We start from the raw sequence: 25636 nt of genomic DNA, 5'->3' as shown, positions 1-25636 counted from the left end.
TAATGAACCTTTACTATGAACAGTGAACGCTGTAAAAACATGGTCAAATATGGGTCTTGGGAATGGCAAAAGTGCAAATCTGAAAGGCCTTCCTATCTTCCTATGGCATTAGAGAACACAAAACAATTCCGTTTATGTTTATCTAAAAAAAACAATGATTTTTATTTACTAAATACATATTTATAGTTATTTCTTATGCTGTATAATATATATATATATTAAAGTTGTTTGTTTTTTGTGTGTTTTTGATTATCCTTTCCAGCTGCCTGAGCAAATCGTTCCAAGTTCTGTTTAGTCTTAGGCTTAGTCCTGGACAAACGGTTTGTCCCTCTCTCGATCCCTCCAATTATACAGTTATCAAAATATATGTATATATATGTATATATAGGTAAATTCACAATGAAACTTCAAGTGTAAAGGTGTCATATGGGGGGCTCTTCCATTTGGCTATTACATTTAAATACTCTCGTTATCGTAGTAGTTGTACAAAATGGATGTTAGCTAGTCTGATTTAAGTGTTTATCTGTTTGATTAGGCTACGAAATGGCTGTTTTATTAGCGTTGGGCTTTTTCTCATATTTTGTATTGTACACACATTTCGTCCTATAGAAAATATATCGAGTTCTTAGCTAGTTTATGAAAAAATTAAAAGCCATACAAGTACATATAGTAAATAAAGTAAATACATCATATCATATACAGTACATATATGTATATTCCATATAAAAAATACATTCTTAACTTTGGTCCAGTACTGAAATCTCGGATTTCGTTAGTTCGCCAAAAGTAAAAGTTCTAATTTATTGCCTGTTCAAAGGATGTGTGTTGTTACAGGTCCTCCCCTAAATAGGTTGATGTTTTGCTTTTGTTTTGGTCTTACAGAGCTACAGTTTTCTTGTGTGTGATGGGGTTGGGGTCCATCAGTTAGTTGAGCTTATGCTAGAGTAGAAATATTCGCCATCTAATAGCTGAGACAGCTGCTGTGGGCACTGGGCAAAGTTTAGTGGTGGAACTGGGCACTGGCTGCTTAGTAATCCAGATTACCTTGGGCCCCCGTGATGATGGCGTCTATCCAAATGCGCGCCGCTGAATCGGAGGCTGCCTGAAGGTTGTAGCTCCGCTTCTTGGTCTTCACAATGAAGGTGCAATGTGGTCGGCCGCTCTTCGAGGCATTCAAATGATCCAGATACACCTCGTCGATGGTCTGCAAGGGCAACACGGATACGCGTTGGTTGGTAATCAAATTGAAGGTGCAATTTACATATGCTGATGATCAACTCACTGCAAAGTAGGCTCCGCCTCGTGGCTTCCGCTCCGATTTGTCCGAGTAGTAGATCAGGGCACTGCGCTGCCTGTCGAGGACAAACCAACGCCTCGACCACGCGTGGAACGTGGCCCCCAGCTTGTGTAGATATCTAGAAACAAGAACATAGTACACATGTCCTGTGGCGTGGCGTGGTGGCTTTACTCACCCGCGACAACTGTGCGCATCGACAAAAACATGCGGACAGAGATCGATCTGGTGGCCAGCGGTCTCAATGTGATGCCTCAGATTGAGGTCTGGCGAGAAGATGGGCAGGTAGCGGGTCAGGGGACGCTGGTGTTTCGGCAGGGCGCGCTTCCGTTCGCTGGCTGTGCTGCCACCGCTGCCGCTGTTCCCACTGCCACTGCCCGCCGATGCCGTGTCCTGGGAATTGCTGTTGCTGCTGGCCCTCTTGTTTTCGATGGCCGACAATTCCATGCCACCACCACTTCCGTTGGCAAACTTGGGCGTCTCAATTGTTGCGTCACAATTGTTGGCCTCCGACAGAGGACGCGGACTCCGAGCCATCATCTGGGCTGTGGATCCACTGCCACTTCCAATGCCCACCGCTATGGCATGATGCTCTAGCTCTGGCTGCGAGTGACGTTGCTGAAATGGGAATGTGAAAACAAGTTAGTGGATGGAATTATCTCTATGCCATCTTCCATATTCCTTCTCAGGACGAACAGGAGCTGCTGTTCGCTGCGGTTTCATAAACATACTAGCTATAATCGCACATATTTATCCGATTTAGGCGCGATGAGTGATGCATGACCTTGACACTCACTAGATAATACAGCTCCATGCGTTGTCGTGCGTTCGCATCCGTGCGACGATGCTGTACGTAGGTCATCCAGACGGACATGTTGCAGAAGCACTTGCTCCTCCACGGGAAATTCGATTCAAACTGCGCGAGTGCCGAATGGAGAGATCTCTGGCTGGTGGTGCCTCCGCCTATGGCCATTCAAATGAGGCGCGCACGAACATTGTCCAGCAGAAGCGGACAGACTGGCGGGCAGACTGGCAGGCAGACAGGCAGCCGAGCGGATTGAGATCGAGGTAATTATACTCGTAATGGAGCAAAGATTTGTGTGGCCATTGAACGAGGGATAACGATGGCTAACGATCCAACGTGCACGGACCAACGTGTAAACAAATATGGTGGAAACCAAGGTAAAGGGTAATACGTAAACAACCCAAAAACAACAGCAAAACAACAAAAATGCGTAACAGAGTTCGGGCCAGAGAAGAGCACAAAACAGAACCAAGTTGTAGGATGAGCTATAGACGAGATACCGACTACGGAATACCCGCTACGCTAGGCTGGTTTACCATCATATCATCACAAGTATTCCCATGACGAGGCATAGTCCTTATCGCCACAGACATGGCAACCCTATCCGACTGTTAGGATAGTCCTTTGGCGGCTCTTGGTAAGAACGGAATGCCATATATTTATGATCTTGACCAGATCGGCCATATACTCGGCTGTGACTTGTCCGAATCGAAGATATACCCTTGGCACCTCCTCGAGTACCGGGTATCAGGGAGAACACACAAAAAACAACAAGTCGTCAGCTGAAAATATTAAACTTATTAATAAGTGTAGTCCATATAGAATCTGCAATTGAGAGCTAAAGCATTTGCCGATCACCGGAATGGCGAATGGGACGGCGGGCAGTACGGGGCCGGCCGGAACGGGAAGGGGACGACTGTTTTAAAATAAACACAAGCTAAAATAAAATAGCAAACAGAATGCCGACGCGGAGAGCAGAAACTCGTGACTAATGAGCTGCCGATGGATCGCCTGGTGTCGGCCGGTCCTCCGACTATCGCGGTTGTGGCAGGGGCGAAAGCCAGACAAAAACGAAACACTGCAAACAGGATGCTGGGCAGATAGGCAGGCGAAAGAGAGTACCACCTTATATTCACAGGCCTTGATCCAAATGAACTTGACGAGAGAGCGGATAAATAAAATCGGGGTGGTTCCGTGTGAGCAACAGACATATTTACTATGATTCTAGAACTACTACATGAGTGGTATTCTTTGAAAGAACAGACAATGTCATGGCACAGTCCTCTATATAAAAGAGCCCAACAACTATTTCTGTCAACCGTGACTCTACTGGGATCTCCTTCATAATATTCTACAGGGTGTACAAAGCTCAATCAATCATCAATAGTGCACCATTAAGTGATCAATAGACGTGCAAAAGGCTCGCCATAGCCTTCCAGTAAAATCCCCAATCTTTGGGTTGGAACGATACTTTTATTCACGAATCTATTTGCTATCTGACTGGAGGTGGGTTAGATGGTGTTCGAATAATATCCTAAATAATGACCCCCATTGCTTATCAGAACAAATTTGATCAACAGTGGAATAAACCCTCGATCGATGGCTGCCATAAACATTATCAATGAGTAAACTGTTTTTTTTTTGTGCTGCATTAATGCAATGTTCTCGGGAATTACAATACGAATGGCTGCTCTTCGCAAATGTTATTGTTTATGGACAGAAAGGAAATTACTCACCGAACGGAAGAGCGGGAAGTGGGAAGGCGTTGGAGATATATGGTGCGAGTGGGGGAAATGCGTCTTTTCGAAAACAAGAATTCCCGGAAGCCACAGACAGAAAAAGAGAAACAGAAATCGATTCAAAAACAACAATGCCTATGTGGAATAAAAACAAAATCCATCGCCGTGTTGTTTGGCCTAGGTCGTCAATTGTGTGCTGGGAGGTCAAGTCGTTCAATCACTCCTAACGCTGACGGTACGAGTACATACAATATATGATATGATCTACTTTGTAGAGCATAGATCGGCCACACAGTCTACGTTCTTAATAATGAGAAATAATCGGATACATCTGAATCTATCTAAAATATTTGTTTTTTTCCGTAGAAAGTCCTGCGCCATACATGGCGTTGTATGGAAGCTCGACTGTATATGGAATAATGGAGATCACAAATCACTCTACTCATTATCAATCAATGCTCAGATACATTAATCTTAAATACACCAATTAAACAGAATAAGCAAACGAGGAACTTCAAAAGGCCAAAATCCTATGTTAATACTTTTGAATTTCGTACAAAAAATTGCACTACACTGCCCAAATATTACAAATACCTACTTCCTTAATTTAAGGGTTTCTTAGATAAATATCTGGGAACTTTCAGTCTTTCTTTGGGCTTTCCATCGATAGAGTATGTTTTTTTTACTTAAGATTAACGCACATTTTATAATTCTAGACAATTCGATCGTTCGCTTATGGACTATTTGCCGCAAGTTCTTGGCAACCGATCCACGGTGCGTCGCAGCAGCTCTCGTCCGTTGCTCTCTTGCTCTCTGGCTCTCTCTTCTCCACTCACCTGTTGGGGTGTTGTTGTCGCTGTTGTGGCCGAGGGACTGCTTCCGATTGACTTTCTGCTCTGACCGTTATTCTCCTTATCGTTGTTTGTCTTCTGCTCTTGTTCTTTCTGCTTCTGTTGCTGTTGCTGCTCCTTCTCCTCCGTTGCATCCGCCTCAGGGCCGCTAAGCTTTTGCAGTTCCGTGTTCTCAAACAATTTTGCATCTTTGCCGCCGCTGCATAAAAAGAGAGAGAGAGAGAGATTAGTGCGTGATCAATGAGTAATTTCTGAGTAATTTGTCGTATAGTCCCCGCGTACCAGCAAGGAATCATCGCATTTATACGGTGCATTTCTCTGAATGGAATGACTCATTCCCCCGCCAAACCGATTCGTATTCGTATTCGTTTTCGTATTCGCATTCGATTCGCTCGCAGCGCGCGCTCAGTTCCAACCGAAGACTGACTGACTGACTGACTAACTGACTAAGCGGGTGCACACCCCACACCCCAATCACCTGTGGCCACAGACACACTCGCATGCACCCTATCACTGGCACACACACACAGGGACAGAATCAGCTGATAAGCTTATCAGTTCAACTGAAGCGAATCGCAGAGCACAGGTGACGTCGTCGTCGTAGTCGCCGTCGCCGCCACTCGATCGGAGGCCGTGAATAAAAATATACAAAAAACTCCAAGTGGAGAGGAGTACATATTCCACAAGTGTACCCTTTCCCGGGGAAGCATATTACCTCCGGGCAGGCCTCTGTGCAATGAAGAGAAGACTGGCGCATTTGAGCGGGTGCGGGCACTCTTTTGGATTCTTCAATGTTCTTCATTCGTTAAATTAAATTAAAGATACTACCAATAAACGTCCACTCCCGCATCGCGCTCTCTTTTCGGGTCTTATTTTGCTCAATACAATAGCAAACTTCGTTCTTCATGGCGCCAGAGCGCTCTCAAGAGTGCTGAGCGCAAGAGAAAGAAGAAATTCAACTAAAATTTTGCAATCGGCAAAGGGTATCTGAAGCTTCGACCTTCGAGAGCAGACTTGCCTTCACGTCTAGTCTATTGATTTTGGTGTGTGTTGGGAAGAGTTTTGTTTGGTTTTTCAATAAAAAAAAAAAATTCAAAGTGATTTGGCAACCGGTTTGGAGACGACAGCCACCCATGAGGTGGAGCATAGTGCCAGAAAGAGAGGGACCGGGAGAGGGAAGGCAGGCAGCGCAGCGCATTGTTTGGCTATTAGCAACCAGATTTGATTAATTATAGAGACGGCGACGAGTTCAATGAGCATGTCTCCCCATAAGGCACTTAAAGCCTACACTGGACACCACAGCATTTGAAAGTGTCAAGAGAGGAGAGTTTTCAAAAATAAAAAAAGCCATCCATTCCCTAAATTGTAAAATTTGTATAAATCTGCATAAAAACTTTCGTTAATATTCATAAATGTGTAATAAATTCTGATTCACAAAAATAATAAATATCTAGGCTATAAATAAAGATGCAACAAAAATCAGCTACACTCATATAAAATAATTTTCTGCGTGAGGTCAAATTGTAAAAATCCCTTTAATTATACCCGATACTCAAAATGAGTATTGGGGTATATTAGATTTGTGGTGAAAGTGGATGTGTGTAACGTCCAGAAGGAATCGTTTCCGACCCTATAAAGTATATATATTCTTGATCAGCATCAATAGCCGAGTCGATTGAGCCCTGTCTGTCTGTCCGTCCGTCCGTCTGTCCGTCTGTCCGTCCCCTTCAGCGCCTAATGCTCAAAGACTATAAGAGCTAGAGTAACGATGTTTTGGATCCAGACTTCTGTGATATGTCACTGCTACAAAAATATTTAAAAACTTTGCCCCGCCCACTTCCGCCCCCACAAAGGGCGAAAATCTGTGGCATCCACAATTTTAAAGATACGAGAAAACTAAAAACGCAGAATCGTAGAAGATGACTATATCTTACAGAGTGCAAAATCTGAACCAGATCGTATAATTATTATAGCCAGAATCACGAAAACAATTTCACTCTTTCTCGCTCTGTCTCACTCTAACACACAGGTTTCATGGTCGGTTTTGCCAATTGCAAAATATGAGTTCAAGGATCTGAGAACCCATAAGAGCTAGAGCAACCAAATTTGGTATCCACACTCCTGTGATATCGGACCTTGACCGTTTCCTGTCCAAATTTCGCCACACCCCCTTCCGCCCCCGCAAAGGACGAAAATCTGAGGCAACCACAAATCTCAGAGACTATTAAGGCTAGAGTAACCAAATTTGGTACACACACTCCTTTAAGATGTCACTATAAAACGTATATCTCAGAATTTCGCCATACCCCCATCCGCCCCCACAAAGGACGAAAATCTGTTGCATCCACAATATTGCAGATTTGAGAAAACTAAAAACGCAGAATCATAGATAATGACCATATCTATCCGGTTGCTGAATCTGGATCAGATCAAATCATTTTTATAGCCAAAAGGAACAAATCAATTTGCAGTGGCTACGCAGCGCCCGACGTCACGCTCATACTGATTTTCTGTCTCTCTCGCACGCACTCTTTGTCGTGTCGTTAAATATTAGCGGCGTCTGCCGGAGGAGAGCCATACTGACTTAGTATCGGGTATAACCGTAGAGTTGCGGTGTCCGCAGCAACTCACAACGTTCCCCCTCGTTTTGAAATGAATTTGAACATATTTGATTTGAATATATTACATTTTTAAAACAGATAGATTTCATCTTTAAAAAAGACGCACTTTATATTTAAATTAAATATCTTCGTATTTAGAATAAATATATTTTTCTACAAATTTAATATATATTTTTTATTTTAAAGTGCTTTATATTCAGATTGAATTGATGTTTAAAAACAAAGAGAATTATATTATTAATAATCTATAAATCAAATAAAATTCTTATTTTCTTTTTTTATTGAAATAATAAAAGAGGTGTTATTTCTCAATTTCATTAAAAAAAATCAGAAACAAGAAATAAGTTCTATTTGTCACGTTTTTTATAAGAATTGGAAAATAGTTGTTAGACTGCAATTTTGTATTGTAAATCTGATGACAGTTACGGTCCCTGCTTTGAACGATGCCCCTTTTCTCTGAGTGTATTAATATTGCCATCGACTTTACTCAAATGCTCGATAGATAAGATTGTGTCATAGCTTTAACAGTCCCCAAAATAAACAAAAATTCAAATCAAATATGTACTTCTGGATAATTGCAAAATGATCAATTAAATTAATCTCTTTTTTTTTGAATTGAAGTGGAATTGGTTTATCCTTTTTGTTCTATGTAATTTTCGACTTTTATTTATTTAGGACTTTATTCGATGAAATCTGTAGAGCGTTTGGCATTTTCCTTCGAATATCCCACGGGTAAATCGGGAAGCAAAATCTTTACTTTAATGGAAATTTCATTTGCGTTTCGATTGAACTATTTTGAAATATTGTTCTTTGGCGACTGAAAACCCTTCAAAGAGTGCTATTATGGATGAGCCCCACTGACGAGCCTGAAAACCCTGTGGTGTAGTGCTTTGTGAGGGGGAAGGAGTGGAGGGCAGCATTCTAAGTGCAATTTCGTCGCCAGCTGCTCAGCTAATTAACTCGAAACTTGAGGGGGCTGCCTCTGGTGGCCATTCAATTAGCTGTTGTCTGGAGAGAGGAGAGGGTTCAACTCACTTGGCATCCGTTTCGAGCTGTTGCTCCAGTTGTTTCTGCTCCATCGACTGCTGTGTGGATAGCAAATATTGGGTGCGTGCCTCTGCGTGGCATTTCTTCTTCAGGTCGTACATCTTTTGTCGCTCATGCTCAATGACCTGATGACCTGAGGGGGACACAGAGAGACAGATTCTTAATGAGATTGAACATAAATGAATGCGCCTTCTTCGTACCCTGCTGAGCCAGCAAAAGTTTCCTGTTTCGTTCAATTTCCTTGAAGCTGTCAAAGATCTTCGTACTGGCTCCCTGACTGGTCGAGATGGGTGCATCATTGGCCACCTTGCATATGCGATCGATGTCGTCCTGCGAGGGTACGCGACGTTCCAGGGGATTCACCTCGAACCGATCGCTTTGCAGCGACAGATTGAAGCTGATTTGCTCACAGCTCCCACTGCCAGTCGCAGCGCCATCCTCGTACAGCTGCAGGGGCAGACGCTTCGGTGTGCTGGTGGTGGCTTCGATCTTGTGGTTGTAGAACATATTCTCGTTCACGCTCTTCGACATCAGATCCTCCTGGTGGTGTCGCTTGGGGCAGAGCAGTTCCGCAGATCCAAATAGAGACTGAGACATGACGCCGTTGATCAGATTGCTGCTGCTGCTGCCTGGGGAAGCGGGTCCGGTTTCGGCTCCGGCTCCCGATCCGCTCTTCTTTGGCGAGGTGGGCTGCTGCTCTTCGTCGTCGGGGCCCAGCTGAATGCGCAAGGCGGCCAGCTCTGACTCAAGCGTGAGGCGTTGCTCCTGGCGCTTGAGCTCCTCGTGGCTGGCATGATGCTCGGACTCCTCTTCGAAGTACTGAAACTCCAGATCCTCGAACGTCTTGCGGTCACTCTCCAGAGATTCGCACACCAATTGCAGCTCCTCCTTGAGGCAGGCATTGTTCGGCTTCTGCTTGAGCATGGCCCGGAGTCTGGAAACGAATTCAATGTCTCAATTAATAAACTTCTCTTTTCTTCGTGTGTTCACTCACTTTTTCAGCTGATCCTGCTTCATTTCAATCGATTGCTTCAGCTTCGCCTGCTGATTCTCCTCCATCACGCGCGTGGCGTTCCTCTGGGCCTCCAGGCGGCGTATCCGGTTCTGCAGGGCCTGAAGCTGCAGGCGCGGCGACATCGGCGTCACCTGCTGCTGCTCGACCTGCTGCGGCTCCATCTATGCCAAAGGAAAGAGGGAATGTAATTTTATATGAAATCGTATTCGAATGGGAAGCAAAACCAACCTCGGGATTGTCCTGTGTGCTGGTGGATGGCGGCAGCTCGGCCAACTCCGTTTTCAGCTGTTTCCGTCGTTGGATCAGCTCCCGGCGATGGCGCTGCTCCAGGTGTATGCTGCGCGGTGCTGGCGCTGGCTTGCGGCTGGGCTTGGGCGACTGCGACAGCGAGAGCGATTCGGCGGGATTCAGATTCAGGGTGAGATTGTTGACATTCTTGTTGCTGCGCTTGGCCGGCGGCACCAGGCGGTCCAGCTGCTGCTGTTTGCGCTCAAAGGACTTGAAGAGCTGCTCATAGTCCCGTTGCTGGTTGGGTGCCGGTGGTTTGGGTGCCAGCGGCGGCTTTACCATCGCTTGACCTGCTCCGGCGTTCGATGGCGGTGGCGATTGGTTGGCGGTAGCCAGGGCAAAGGCGCTGCCAAAGGACACATCCTTCTTGGGGGACATGCAGTTGGTGCGTATCTTTGTCCTGGGGCTCTGTGGCACATACTTTGCCCCGCCACTGATATTCCCACTGACATTCTCGTGACTCGATCGAACCGCCGGACTGGGGCCAGCTCCTCCGCTTCCCGCTGTGCCGGCGGCCGCCGCCACAGAGGCCGGCACATGCAGCTGCCCATTGATCTCCACGCGATTGGGTCCTAGCAGACGTACATTCTCGTAGCCCGAGGCGCTGCTCAGCAGCGAGAGATTTGTGGTGCTGCTGCCGCCGCTGCCGCCACTGGGCTGCTGGGGGAATGGCGACTTCTTGTCACGCGGCAGAGAGCCGTTTGTCTTGATTCGATTCTGCACAATCGGGGACGAGGTGATGCTCGAGGTGCTCGATGTATTGTGCGAAGCAGGAGGAGGAGCCACTGCACCAGCAGATGTATTCCTGTCCGCATACTCCGTGCAGATCTTAAGCATATCCTCCAGCTCAGCTCCTCCACTTCCACTTCCACTAGCATTTGCACTCCCGTTTCCATTGTTGATGTCATTGTTGACGCCGTTCATGGAGTAGATCTGGAAGCCGCCTGGCTTGGGATACCGATCGTAGCGATCGTTGTTCACCTTGGTAAGCAGATCCGGATGCGATTGCTGTTGTTGGTGATGATGCAGCAGCTGTTGCTGATGCTGATGCTGCTGCTGCTGCTGCTGCTGCTCCTTGTAGATGGCCGCATTGGTGGGTACGTTCCAGTAGCCGGAATTATTACCGACTCCTGCTCCTTTGGCATATTGATTATTCATCTGCTTCTCGTTGCGATGGTTCTCGGCCAGATTGCGGGCAAAGCTCGCATACTTCTGACCGAGCACATCCTTGGCGGGCATATTGACGGTGACCAGGTCGGAGGTGAAGACCTTCGGGCACTCCAGCTGCTGCTGATCATATCCGCCGGAGGACTGGAGCCCTCCAGAGTGCTTGATCGGATTGATGATGCTCTCGTAGAAGGACTCTAGCTCCAGCGACTGACTCAGCTCGTGGGCCTGTCGCGCCGACTGCGTGAAGTCGATCTGTGGCATGGAAATTCGCTCGTTGGAGCCCATGGCCGAGCGCATCATCTGCGCCTCTGCCGGATTGTTGAACCGCAAGTAATTCGAATTGCCGATGGTGATCATCGCCCCCTGGCTGAGCTTTGTCTCCTCCAGAATGGGGGCGCCGTCAATCAGCAGTCGCGCCTCCTGCTCCGGCACCAGGGTCACCTCGTTGGCGTCGCTCCTGTAGATGGTGCAGTGCAGCGGCCGGACTCCGCTTCCATTCAACGAGATGCTGCACGTCCCGGCCGATCCGATTGTCGTATCCCCTGAGCGAAGAAGAAGACCAAAAAAAAAAAACCAATTAGCAAAGAGAAGCCAAAAAAAACTTCAAGTTTTTCGTCCGGAGTTCGATTTGGGAATGTGAGGTTGGGATCCATCCATCCATCCCATAAGCTCTTATCGGTCTGGCCGCATGTGGCCCGAAAGATTAGGCACAGTGGTTGATAATCTCAAAAGCTCTGAAGATCTAAGCTTCTCTCACTCAAAAGAAGTAAGTTTACCCAATTTTTTTTCGTTTTTCCTTACTATATTCCAAATTTAAGCACTTTCAAAAATCACTACCAATCCAGCCGATATTTTGTCATTATTTCCGTACGCGTGGTTTTGAGTACCACTGTAAAAAATCACCTTATCGCCGTTTGCTCTGCCGCTTCGCTTTTGTGCGTTTTCTTTCGCAATTGGTTTTCTTTTTTGTGTCGTTTGTTTCTTTCGGTACTTTGCTTATCGCTTTACAAGTGACCTTGCAGAGAGACAGACAGACAGAGAGAGAGAGAGAGCGCGCGCGTGCGTGCGTGCCCATGTGTCTGCGCCACGAACAGAGGTAGAGTAACGGTTCGTGTCCCGTATCCCGTTTGTGTATTTAATTGCATCTACATTCTACATGTGTGTGTGTGTGTGTGTAGACGACTCACCAATGTGTATGTAGTGTATGGTTACGGCGGTACTCAAACGACCGCCGCCCAGGCTAACCAGATGCGGATCGGAGGCGGCAACACGCAGCGATGGATCCTTTTTCGTCAATGACATCTGCAAAACAAATACAAATGTAGATGGAAGGGAAATTAAATAATAGAAATGTTAAATTCTCAGAGAGAGAGAGAGGGAGGGAGAGAGAGGAGTGCATGAGCAGCTGCAGCTGTGAATTGGCAAATGGGTTTTAGGGACACACTGACCAGGGGCTTAGTGTCTCTCTCTCTCTCCTCCCTCTCTTTAATTGTGCGTGCGCTTCAGCACGTGCCCTCAAAACGGTAAAGAGGGTGAGTGATGGAGAGAAACCTAACAGCTGGTCGAAGGCCAGAACAGCAGTGTTGATCATCTAGCTGTTTTATAGCTAGAAAAGCCAACTAATGAGAATAAGGTACACGGTAGCCACAGCATACATGCGTAGATATGTATGTATGTATTTATATACTTGTGTGCTGTTTTTACCTGTTTTATTGCCATTAATTCATAATGTGGGTATCCTTCCAAATAAAATAATTTTTTTTTATGGAATGGAATATATTTTGAACCCGAATCATTGAGAGCTAATGGCCTGCTTATGGCCTAATCAATCACCAATAAACAAATAAATGAAAAATATGGCATTTGATAACGGCACACACGCACACGCACGCACACTCAAACAAATCCCCGACCTGAAACAGCGGCCGGAGATCTGTAGGGGTGGGGGGTAGGGGTGGGGGGTAGGGGCGGAGAACACACGCATTAAAAGTTTTCACTTTTATTTTTGGGTCCCCCGCTACACAAACACTTTTTTTGTTCGAAATGCTCCCAACGCAATCCAACCAAGACCAGACCTCAGACCCCAGACCCACTGCCGAATTGGGGCATAAACACCCAAAAACCAAAAGTGGTCGAGGCAGCAGGCGACTGCGATTAAGCGGCAACGAGTCGAGCACATCATCATCATTCAGCGGGGAATAATATGGGAATAAGGGGAGGAAAGAGGAGGATGCGGAACAACAACAGATCCTTCTCTTTGTCCCACAGAGCCCCCAGCATTGGATCGTACAAATATCGATCGTATGACACTCGTGGAAGGTATGTATGTATGTATGTACACACCCGCCACATATCTATGTGGAACGTACAGTGTGGACAGTATTGGATAACTGGAAATGGGAGCGCGGCGGCCAGTGTCCCGTCAGGCAGTGGCCTGATAAAGTTTTCAATCCATAAACCGGCACACACACGCACACGCACACATGCAAGCATACATACATATGTACAGTGGTGTAAGAAAGTTATATTTTATGCCATAGATACTCGTAGAACTGAAAGACAAAGCCATTCTATTGATCCCCCAACTAAGCGGAACATCTCCCAGTTCTTTGATCAAATTGTAATCCTTACAGAGATTGTCGCCCCGTTTTTTTACACTTGCCACACTGTAGACTTAATGTTTATAAATCATTGAGCTGTCGTGGTTTGATGGTTGTTGTTGTTGTTGCTGTTGTGAGTGCAACTTTATCAGTTACAAGTGCGTAAAGCAAGGCACTGAGGCACCAATTGAGGATGGGGCGGTCAGTCACCAAAACACATACTCGTACATATGACATCATTGGCCGGAGAAGTTGCTGAGCAATGGAATCGTTTTATGGAATTGATTGAATACTACAAAATACTACAAAAAAAGTACAGTATGACAAAGCCGTACACATAACATACATACGTATCTCACGGATAAAGCGGATACAATGCTTAGTAATAGAATCTTAAAGATATCACAAGTCAATTGTAGATCCTTCAACACCGACTTTTAACGCTAGATTTTGACACTGTTATTTTTGTCAGAGGTTGGGCTTCTTTTTTCCACATAACTTAAGTATTTTACATTTGTTTGTAGTGAACTTTGCAATTCCATAAAGCTGATAAATGCAGCTATAAAGCCTACCCGAACAGTTTGTAGCTTAAGACTGGAAGTCTGGAAAATATCTGGAAAATCATTTCTAATATATTTGACCGTATCGCCTTGTAATGGCCTGAGCACTTTCGGTTTCCGTCTAGACTCTGGATCGAGATCGTGACTCTTCTCCCCCCTCCCTCCATCATCATCATCATCATCCACATCCACATCCACACTAGTGGCCCCATCATCAAGCGATGATTACACTAAAATATTACGAAATTCATTTTTACCGCCTTCTTCTTTTGCTTTTGCTTTTCCTTTTATTTTTCTTTTCTTTTCCTTTGTTTTGCTTTGCTTTTGGAAGTGCCCGGCCCGCACGTCACCCCATGAGGCGGCAAAGGGGGGCTCGGTGGAGGAGGAGTGGCGCTGGAGCTGGAGCTGGAGTCTGACTAGGCACAAAAGCAACATCAAAACGATCCAAAAGATGTGTAATAAATAACACAAGAAGAAAGAAAAAGAAGAAAAAACAAAGCGGAATGGACGGGATGGATACTGGATGGATGGCAAGGTGATGTGATGTGCTGTGAGCAAACCCGAACGATCACAGAAATGAGCAGGCACGATGGGGACACAGGCAGCCCTGCCCCGCCCCATGAGTCAGAAATGCGACGGTAGGGGGGGGGGGGGGGGGGGGTGCCTTGGGGTACTACTACAATCCACACAGAGATGGATTCTTTCCGGGCATCCCATAATCCTGATTAGCATCGGGGCATTTCCCAGATGTCGTACACATTGCAAGTGGTGAAGAGGTAAAAATAGATGGATTTTCCATTATAAATTAGCTTTTGATTGGCTCTTAATCGAGTTTGGCCAACTATTCGTTTTCGAGACTTTTGCACAAAAATAAAATTGGATTTCGCGGCAATATATTAAAGAAAAATTTCTCATAAATGTTGTGCCTTGATGTTTTTTTTTTTTTAGATTTTTAAAGAGGTTTAAATAATATATAGTAATTGTTTTAGATAGTCCAATATAGAGAGAGACTTTTTGTTAACAAAGCATCATCTTTCTTATGGGAGAAAATAGTAAACGAAAACATGACCAAAAAATACCAACAAAATACCGAAAAAGTTAACCTTTGATTATTTGAATAGGTTTTCAGATCAAAGTTAATGGAACATATGTATGTTTGAATATATTTAGGGAGTAACATCTGTACTTTCGTTGGAAAGATTTAAAAGTTTTCCCTGGATTCATCCTACGAATGGGTATATCCTATCATAAAGCTCAACATGGAACAAGTCTGTGTGGAAGATCCACTGCGAAAAGTATTTTCAATGGGGAGCCCAAGGAATGCTTCCTTTTGTCGATGTGTGAAGGCGGGCCTTCGTTCGAACGAAACGATGAATGGCATTTGGCAATAATTGTTGCGTTTTAGAGGATTCATCAACTTCGAAAGCATATGCGTGATTCTTCCTTCCAGAAAGAGAGAATATGGAGCAGCCATAGTATAGGTAGAGTTGTGGCCCATTCTGCGGACCATAGCCTTTCCATTTCGAGCGATGTGTCGCATATTTCTTTTGTACGGCCAAAACAACAACTACAAAAATCAACAAAAACATACATACATATATGTATATTTCAAATTTTATTGAGATTAGATAAAAGCCAATGAAAATCATAGAAAGGGGCCAGAGATATGCACAGTACGGCGGAGTGCCTATAGTGTGTGTGCCCCTCCATTATGTAAAGGGTCCACAATGCGATAACATAACAAGGGGGAACGTTGTGAGCTGCTGCTACATATATACCCGATACTTAGTCAGTATGGCTCTCCTCCACCAGAAGGCGCAAACATTGCACGACACGACAAAGAGTGCGTGCGAAAGAGACAGAAAATTATTATTAAAATAATTTTTTTTGTATAATTATTTATTTTTTGATTGAACAATTATTATTATAATTATTATTTTTGATTTTTATTGAATAATTCTTTTTTTTGATTTTTATTGGATAATTATTATTTTTGATTTTTATTGAATAATTATTATTCTTGATTTTTATTTTATTGAATAATTATTATTTTTGATTTTTATTGAATAATTATTATTTTTGATTTTTATGTATAATTATTATTATAATTATTATTTTGGATTTTTATTGAATAATTATAATTCTTGATTTTTATTTTATTGAATAATTATTATTATATTTATTATTTTTGATTTTTATTGAATAATTATTATTATATTTATTATTTTTGATTTTTATTCAATAATTATTATTCTTGATTTTTATTTTATTGAATAAATATTGTTATAATTATTATTTTTTATTTTTATTGAATAATTATTATTCCATTTTCACCACAAATCGAATATACCCTTATACTAATTTTGAGTATCGGGTATGAAAATACCAACAACAGCACACAACATTCATCAAAGTGACACGTGGAGGGGCCTAGTGGATTGGTTAGAGCCGATGGGAGGAGCTGGAGGAGAAGGCCCCCAACAAAAGGGTGTCAAAACTCTTCGATTTCCTCGGGTTTCCCAAGCTGCAAAATTCCTCCCATCAGTGCTTTCCCTGTCTCAAGATCCATCTCCATAAATGGTTTCCATGAATATTTTTTGCCATTTTCAAGTTGACTTTATTTATAGAGACCAAACACAGCTGGTACTCGTGGAAGCCCCTCGAAACCTCGAATATTCCCAGATGGATGGATGGATGGTTCGATTATGCCTTTAAATGGGAATTACTGAATAGATATGGTGGTGGGGGGGAGGGGTGTCTGAGGAGGCTGTGCAAGGTGCATTAGCCCGGGCCAACTGTCAATATTTGCAATCGGCACAGTTTTTGTTTTCGTTTCTAGTGGTTCCAAAAACAAAATTCAAACGCACATTCGCTTTTTCGGTGTCTTGGGTGGTGGGCGATCCGATCGCTAATTGAATTTTGCTGTTTGAACACATAAAAAAAAAACAAAACAAAAAAAAAAGAAGCAAACAAACCACCGCCTGGAACCCATGTGGAGCGTAGGGGTCTTGCTCTTGGTTTAAGGCTGTATGACACCATCCGCGAAAGTGCGGGTAGGGGCTGGATCGTGTATACGCCATACAAATGCACCATAAGCGAACGGCCACTAGCGGTGCGTCTCCGTGTGAACGTCACTGCAATGCTCCCCTGAAGCTCGACTGGCCATATGTATATCCCCAAGATCTGTTTGCAATTCGGGATACAATGGCTTTACCTGAAGATATATTGTAGGCATGTATCAAGCCCACCCCAGGGCCCCTTCTTGAGTAGAATTTCAAGCAGATTGTCATACACGGCTGTCGTCGGTGGAGAACGAACGTGACCTGGACAATGGACTGACTGGTAATGCCTAGGGAATGCGCCTCCCTTCCCACCCTTGCCTGTGCCAGGTGTTCGTTATCTTATGTAAATGCAAAAACTCACTTATACTTATATACATTTACCGCAAAAATGTACATTTCGCGACCAGACCTTCGCGGGGACATCAAATACTTGTACGGGTGGGGGGCGGGGGGAGGTGTTCAACCAAATGTGGAACACACATTGGGGCACAATTACGGGCAAATTTCGCTCAAACAGACCGGGCCCGGCCCCAGACATAATTATGTATGCTAACCGAAATAAACATTATTTATGTACTTTTTTTTTGGCAAATTGTGAATCAAATTAGATCCACAAAGCGTGGCCAAAAAGATACAAACAGACGGAAGGAGGCGCTTGATACCCTTTTCATACGATATTCGCTGTGGTTCGATCTTTTGGGAACTTCAGGCCTGAAAATCGCTTGAATTTAATTGAGTTGAGGTTAAATATGCCATAGATATTTCTTTGAGATATTCCAGCCTCCAAATGGAAGAGACTCTTCTTGGGCAGGGCATGAAAATCCGAATACCTTCCTCTAAAAGGGTATATAAAAGAGAGAAATTAAAGGAGAGACAACACACGCAAATTTATGTGTAATTTGTGACAAAATCGCCGCGGATTTCATTCGCTATGGTGTGGTGTGGTGTGGGGCGTAGGAAAGGCAAGGTCAGTCTTGGACATGCCCCACCCCGCCTGCCACTGTGGCACAGTTACGTGCATCAGGTGTAGTGTGGCTGGTGGGCGTGCGCCTGCCATGCATAACAAAGTGCAACCCACTTATGGCACCACTGCACCTTGCGGCACGGCACGGCACGGCACGGCACCACCCTGGCAGCGAGCGATGCGCTCAATAATGTGTGAAAATTATCATGGCTTTATTTACCTGCCCCCAAAAATGTTTGTCATACGGGGTGGCATGCCACCGGCTACAGTGATCAATGGTTACCAAGGAACAGAGACATAAACTGGAAGTTTGGAAAGGGATTCTCTGAAAATGTAACCATTCTTTGATGGGCTCTCCTTGGAAATAGTCTAAATGGATGATTTTATGATTCATCCCTCCCCTAAAAAAAAAATCAACATATTTCAAGATCGAAAACCTTTTTTGGGGAAGCAAAGAGCGACGAGTGACTGCTGTATTTTTGTGGATTTCTCTCGGGGATCCAGCCATTAACATGTTCAACTTCACCCACACCCCACACACTTGAAGTGAGCCATGGCTAACGGTAAATTGTGGGCGCCACTTGAAACTGTCAAAAGGCCACCAACATTAAAGCCAACGCACACCAGAAACCCCTAGAGATGGGCGAGTGAGAGGCCGCGAAGCGTGGAAGGCGGAGATCATGCAAGTCACGAACTAAATTCGAGAGGAGGCCAACCCAAATCTATACACCATACACTGAGAGAAACACGATACAATCGATCATCTTTATGGAAACAGTAGCGGAGCTAAAGGCCATCGAAAACAGTTATTCCCAATGGATTCTAGCGGTTACAGATTTAATCGAAGGTATTTCTTCGAGTGTACACCACTACAGTACAGTTACCCACTTTTTCATCTTTCACATTTGCACAATTAATAAAATGTTGAGAGCTAACAAATTGAGGCAGCCCCATTCCTGGTCACTCTCTCATCTCTAGGACTGGGCGATGGTGGCGACGGCGGCGGAGGAGGGTTGAAGATAAAGATGATGGGGTTAGGCGCTGTGTGTCAAGTGGCTTGTTAATTATGCTCATCACTTGAAGAGAAAATCCCCAAAAATGGGCAGAAGCACGAGCTGTACAGATGAAGAGTCGAAGAATCTAATTAACACACAATTTCCCGACAATTCTCAGCTACTCGACTCAATTCCCCTCATTCCCTTACCCATTCCGCAGTTCCAATTCCATACCCATTTCCAATTGAGTTCAATTGAAGTAAGCAATGGGACAATGGGACATCATTTATGGATCGTTTTGTGAGCAGGGGGCGACAGGGCCCGCCAGAGGTGCAATGCAAATGCAAACAAATGCGTGATGTCAGCGCAGATACCCCACAAATGCATGCCCGACGGCATCAAACAACCGCCATTGCATTTTGCATGACATCAAGGCAGAGCGAGAGAGAGAGAGAGCGAGAGGAGACAATCACAGCAGCCCCCCCTCCCTTCTCACAGCAAACCAACTTTAACGGCACTTTGTACCCTTTCCGAGGGTATTGCAACTTTCAACAGACTTTTTAGATCCATGAGGGATCCATTTGTTCCAAGCCAAGTGAAATAGTACCAAAAACAACATACATGTCGTGTTCATGATTACACATCTGTGGGATATCATTGAAACATTCGATACGTCAAGGGTATTTCCAGCTGCGGCATTCTTGAGGCAAGTTTCTCTTTCTTAAGTCTCTCATTGCTGCTCCGACAATGTGTGTGCGGAATGTGTGTGTGTGTGTGTGTGGGGGGCGGAGGGGCAATGCAAAACTAAAGTAAAGTGGAAACAAAAACTTGATTTGACTCTGGGGATGACTTCATTAATGGAACACGCAACAACAGACAAAGCGAGAGCTCTATTATACATTTGTACACACTCGTTTGTATGATATAATATATTGTAAAAAACATGTAAATAATAATTACGGAAACCCCCACATTACAATCGAAAATGTAATTAATATCTCATTCAGAATTCAAAAGCAAATTAGTGCTATTCTGAAGAACAAGATCTGTATTATGGATCCATGGAGGGAGATCAGTAATCCACCCAGATATGTAAATATATCCGTGTTTATCGAGAGCTCTTTCTGTATCTGTATCGAAGTAGGCGGCGGGTGGTGGAGGTGGAGACCTCCGGCATTGGCTAATGTTGGCAGACACTTGATTTAGTTTATTGATTCAATTAAATTCAACTCGGCGAAATGCGTTTAATTAAAGGCAAGATGAAGGCCATCCCGCTCCCACGCATGGTCCCATTGTGCGTGGTCTCCGGGCCCTCCTGGAGTCGGAATCAGAGTGCCGGCCGGTTTGTTGAACTCTTTGCCGCAACAAAAAGGGCAGCGAGCACATAGTACTTATTGAAAGAAGATTGTGGAAAGGGTAGTAACAGTCCAATGGAAAGGCTATTGGTCTCAACATTCGAAAAGAGATCGAGAAAGGATCGCTAGGAAAATCTGTCATCCCTTTTTTGAAGTACCCGAAATCCCATTAGCGGGTATCTGCTAGTCGGTAGTCGCATTATTCTGCCTTCTGCTTTGTTTTGTTTTTGCACAGAACGGAATACAACGAAACACAACGAAACGAAACGAAGTGGAGTGTTTCGTGTTAGTTGGTTCTTTCATGCGTTTGGATGGACTCGACGGATGGATGGATGGATGGCCGGAAAACGGAAGCGCCTGTTTTGGTATTGTTTATTATTGTCTGCATTTTATGCTGCGCTGTTGCTGCCGTCCATTGTAGGAATTATGAATGTGCGTTTATGGTTATGTGATGGGTTAGGGGAATGTGGAATGGGCCATCCAACTGGAGAAATAGGACAGACACGCACACACACACACACACCCCCAGATAGCGAGAGGGAGAGAGAAACAGTAAAATGAGAGCGACAAAGGTGTCGTCGTCCGACTATCGCCACATGTCATGCAGACACACGATCGTACACCCCATACATACATACACATGTCATTTATCATTCACACAGACACACACACACACACACACGCACACAGAGGAAGCATTAAAGATCAGCAGCGACGGTGACAAAGTGCGTCCGGTTTACAAAAACAAAAACAAAAAACTGTCGGATGCAAATGTGCAAAGCACTGGAGGAGCAGGAGATTGCAGCCACTCGGGGTTGGGTTGGTGGAGAAAAAAATATTGGCAATGCTGGTGCGCCACCCCCCGCCCGCCCCCACGTTTTCACCCTGAAAATGAAACATGTGCAGCTGCAGCATCGTAAAAGAAAAATTAAAAAAAAAACACACACAAAATAGGGAGGGAGAAGTGCAAGTGTGAAATGCGGGAAAAAACTCATAAAAAGAACAAAGCACACACACGCACAGGCACAGGCACAGGCATAAGGCAGGCCGGTGCGGGGGGAAACGGTAATGCAAATGAGCCCGCTTCTCCCTTCCATGGGCACAGTGGTTCGAAGTTTGAACAAACAAGCAACAATTGGTTACATTTCAATCAATCAACTATAAGGAAATGGTTTCTAGAATGGTTTCTCTGGTCTCTCTGAATAAGCATTACAAAATGTGTGCTTTCGGCTGAAAAAATGTTGCATTGCAACTGTTTCCCTTATCTTGATAATTTCAAAGAATTCTGTACAAAGTCATAATACCCTTCTGGCCTTCACTGTTTTATTTTTTTTGTTTGTTAATCCACTTGCTGAAATCCGAAGACTCGGCTTTAATTTGAGACTTTCTGGCAGACTCACGACGAAACGGAATTCAAGGGAATTCCTGTGTATGTAAGTATTCGGTATCCCATTGTTTTTGCAACTGAAATTTGATGATGAAAGAGCTAGCTATCCAGAAAGTCGGAGCCGCCATCCGTCATGCGCTTGAGGCATTTAATGGTCTGCAATAATTAAAGTTTCCAGGGAATGCCCACCCAGAGAGCGGATGGATGGATGAATAGATGGGGAACAAAGGATCTAGGCGGAGGAAATACATACATATGCGAATCTGTCTTTATTTCCATTTCGCCTGGTCAACAAACTATTTGCCCTGACTGTGTCACACACAGTCGACTCTGGGAGTGTGCTTTCTATGCTGCGGATGGCCGTTTTCTTTTGGCAATAGTCTTCTCCGTTTGCAATCAAACAATGTTGATGTTTATACGAGCTGCCTGTTGATGGGGAATACGACAATGTTGAGTGGTATTATGGGTATGGCGCCTCCCTCCAGCTCTTGTTTGTGCCGCACACACACGCACACAACGAGAAATACCAAATGAAATCAAATGTATTTTCTCGTGTGGGCTGGAAGACACATTTCTTTGAGTCAGATCTTGTGCCCACCGCTAAGAAAACAAAAGCAAATACCAATACACATTTGTTAACTGAATAAGCGGATACCATTCACTTCGAGAGCCGGCTAAAACAACAAACTAATTTAAGGCAATATCAACTATCGGCTTTGGAAGCCAAAGACCAAGAAAAAGGAACGCTGTAAGCGATATTCCGACCAAAAGTCTATCCTGTAATCAGTAGAGAAGTCGGTGGGAAGGGAAGGGAAGGGAAAAAGCCCTGTGGATCATATGATTCGTGTGACTTGTGTGATTCATAGACGTTGGACGTGACAAATTGACAAGTTTTCTCGCTCGTTGTGCAATTACCGAGATTCAGGCGTGCACACATGTTACTTGTTCCTTTTGCCATGAATATACCCTGTAAAACCGACTTCAAGCTTAATAACGGCAGCCCCGCACTGCCCACCTAACAGAATATCATTTTGCAAGCAAACAACAGCAAATGTACATAGAAAAAAAAAATAAGAATGGATATAGGAGATAGAAGCAGAGAGAGCTTTCAAAACGAACTTCGAATACTCTTTGAACAAGTTTAAAAGCTTTAAATCTATCGATAAATGGACAATCAATCGGCTCGAAATCGTTCAGTTGAAGCATTGCTAATGCTGTAAAATCAGCTAAATCATATAAACATATACATATGTAAGTAGAGAGAGAGAGAGGGAGGGAGATTTCCAAGCGAGCATTTATTTACGCTTGAACTTGGCTTTGCTTTGCTTTGGTTTTCTTTCCTCTGTTGCTGCTCGCTGCCCTGGCCTTTCCGCTCACGTTGATCTCCGACACGTTCCACACACAGCAGAGCAGAGCACTTACATATACATACATACACATGCATAAATATCTTGTGCTTTTGCCGCGGGAGAACGTTTGAAATCGAAATCCCGCATTTGAAATTTCGCTGAAGAGAACTGAACAAGTTCTCGAGTAAATAATTAAATATGTATCTTGGCCTTTTTTCGTTTTGGGCATTATATGGTATTTGTCTTGTTATTTGTGTATTTAAGCTCGCCCTGCCGTGTGTTGCTCTTGGCGACTGGCCTTGCCTTTTTGTGTTGCCAATTTATACAATTTACATATATGTATTTCAGATGTACAGGGTATACAGCGCATCGCCATTTCCAGTGTATTTTTGTTAATAGAATTGAATCGAACATAGTGTGGAACTTAGTGTATGTGGGTATAGTGTGGACTAAGGATTCCAGGGAGGCTGCTAGAAGAGAATTCGATCCATTCTGTAGTCTTAAGGAGTCGCTTTTTCCCTTGGATTGGATCCCAGTGTGGATTATATTGGCTTGAAGAAAGTTTCTTATTGAATCGATTCTATTAGAAACTGCAATGGTGGAGTCGTTCCACCCAATATTCAATTACCACCGTTATGGATATGCCAATCAGTGGATGCCACTGACACGTCTGTGGAATGTGTTCCACGCGGGGGTTCTGCTTGGGTGGATTCCAATAGGAATGCATCTCCTTGCGGACAAAGGTTAAGCCCCGGCTCACAGTTAGTTGCAGCCACACCCCACAAAAAAACAACAACGGCAAAACAACTGAAAAGAGAGACAAAGACAGAGAGAGAGAGAGAGAGCACAAGTAACTGCAACTGAACTTTTGCAACTCCTCATCCAACCGCTTTGCCCATCCATAATCCTTCTTTCGCTCACTCTATCAGTCCCCCCTCCTCGAGCTATGTTGTAAAGACAAGAGAAGTGCTCAAGACGTCGACTGCGACAGCGACTGACCCACTCACTTGAGAACTGTCTGCCAATCCCTCTCTCGCTCTCGCTCTCTCTCTGTGACTCCCAGGGGCCTTGGGTCTCCTCTGCAGCTTGCTCCTCGCTTTGTTCCCCTCTCTCACCGTTCCACACAAGCTATGGTGTCGTCTCACATCCCCTCCTACCGCTCGACACCGTCTGGGCTGCTTTTTATGGAAACCGGCTAAATTCCATTTGATTTGGAAGTCAAGACAGAGCCAAAGCTGTAGTTGTAGCTGTAGCTGAAGCCAAAGCCGAAAGCCTTCTCTTGCCTTGCCTTTTTCTTTCTTTCTTCTTTTTCTTTTCTCACCGCTTTTCACTAAAGCGTCGCGACGCTGCTGCTGTGGCTGCGGCTGCTTCGGCTGCTGCTCGAGTTCCAACGGCAGTGTCGGCAGGCAGCACTGCAACTTCTCGAAGTTGGCAGCTGTCAAGGGCGTTTGAGTTTCTTTTTGTGGCGGGAGGAGGGGAGGGGAATAATGGACAGTGGAAGTACCGTTGTCAATTCAATTACAAAAATTAAAATTATTCTAATCAACGCGGGAAATGGTGTCAAGATATTTAAATTCAAATGATAGGCGCATACCATACCTTCTTCCTACGGTTTTTGGCCGCCGCTTCCGCCCTCAACTGTTGCTGCTGCTTTGACACTGCTTCAGGCTGCGGTGCCAACGTTTTTCGTTGCTGTTTCTTTAATTGTTGCTACAATGGAAATTACAAATGCAATCAGTACAAAAAATGTTTTAAAATTTGCATTCAACAATAAAAAAAAAGCCGCGCGCAAACAAACAGAGACACACACAAACACAAACACAGTCGCAGGCAAAAAACGAGTTTATTTGCTGCACCAAAAGGAAACCGCAAAACAAGGGGAAAGAAAGCAAAAAGGTGGACGATATAACACAAACGCACTTAGAATTAAAGTTGACAGCCCGGCATTGCAACTTTAAAAAAATAACGAGAAAACAACGAAAACACAACTCAAAACAAACTGAAGTTGAGCAAGGAATAAATGTAAATAAACACACGGACACGGATACGGTTAGACGCCGCCGAGACGATGCGCTGTGACTTACAGTGTGACCGCGGTCCCATTGATAAGATATACGGTCTGATGCTCAGAAATATACCAAAATATACTTCTTAGTTTCAAAATGTACCAAAGATATACTGACGAGTTATTTGTATTCGTATTCCATCATATTCCTCTATTTTGATATTCGGTTAGCCCAGAACACATAGCTTAATCCGATTGATGAATCGATTTTCTACAAGACTGGTAACTTTATGCTCTCACCTTTATTGCATTGCTTATAAAATTATGTTAAAAAGAGTCAACACTAAATTCATTTCATTACATGGTAACTACACGCCAACTAGACAAATGCCACATATTAACTACAATTTTATGTAATTACCAAAGGCGACATGTGAAGGGGAAATGTGTACGTTTCAAACATTTTTTACCGTTTTTTTCATATAAACCCCTTAAAAGCGCCAGTGTGAAAAACCTCCGTTATCCACTT

At 44.2% G+C, this 25636-nt stretch overlaps 1 protein-coding gene across 7 annotated transcripts; it reads right to left on the bottom strand.

Annotated features, from left to right (window-relative positions):
• Window positions 1–307: 307 nt before the first annotated feature.
• LOC4814775 (pleckstrin homology-like domain family B member 2) lies at window positions 308–25315 on the bottom strand. 7 transcript variants are annotated; one of them, XM_033384123.1, is made up of 12 exons: window positions 25187–25315; window positions 24702–24812; window positions 12018–12132; window positions 9601–11372; window positions 9352–9533; window positions 8558–9291; window positions 8346–8490; window positions 4675–4888; window positions 1473–1912; window positions 1283–1415; window positions 1045–1204; window positions 308–989 (listed from the first exon to the last, which is right to left on the bottom strand). In XM_033384123.1, exons 3-12 carry the CDS (start codon window positions 12130–12132, stop codon window positions 940–942), a joined length of 3945 nt encoding a protein of 1314 aa, XP_033240014.1. In that variant the 5' UTR covers window positions 24702–24812; window positions 25187–25315; the 3' UTR covers window positions 308–939. The 7 variants fall into 7 exon arrangements, with proteins under 7 accessions (XP_033240014.1, XP_033240013.1, XP_033240010.1 ...); XM_033384122.1 differs by having other exon boundaries at window positions 25023–25200; XM_033384119.1 differs by lacking the exon at window positions 25187–25315 and adding an exon at window positions 25143–25159.
• Between the last annotated feature and the right edge of the window lie 321 nt (window positions 25316–25636).

Source organism: Drosophila pseudoobscura, chromosome X, assembly GCF_009870125.1.
Source record: "Drosophila pseudoobscura strain MV-25-SWS-2005 chromosome X, UCI_Dpse_MV25, whole genome shotgun sequence".
Lineage (NCBI taxonomy): Eukaryota > Metazoa > Arthropoda > Insecta > Diptera > Drosophilidae > Drosophila > Drosophila pseudoobscura.
Note: the sequence above shows the minus strand (reverse complement) of the source record. Positions and strands in the feature narration are given on the sequence as shown.

What these genes read in the sequence shown, in the direction of transcription:
- LOC4814775 (XM_033384123.1), bottom strand. Translation starts at nt 12,132, where the DNA reads ATGTCATTGACGAAAAAGGATCCATCGCTGCGTGTTGCCGCCTCCGAT. An exon ending in GCACACAGGACAATCCCGAG is followed by an intron (nt 9,534 to 9,600) that starts GTTGGTTTTGCT and finishes CCTTTGGCATAG; the next exon opens with ATGGAGCCGCAGCAGGTCGA. An exon ending in AAGCAGGATCAGCTGAAAAA is followed by an intron (nt 9,292 to 9,351) that starts GTGAGTGAACAC and finishes ATTCGTTTCCAG; the next exon opens with ACTCCGGGCCATGCTCAAGC.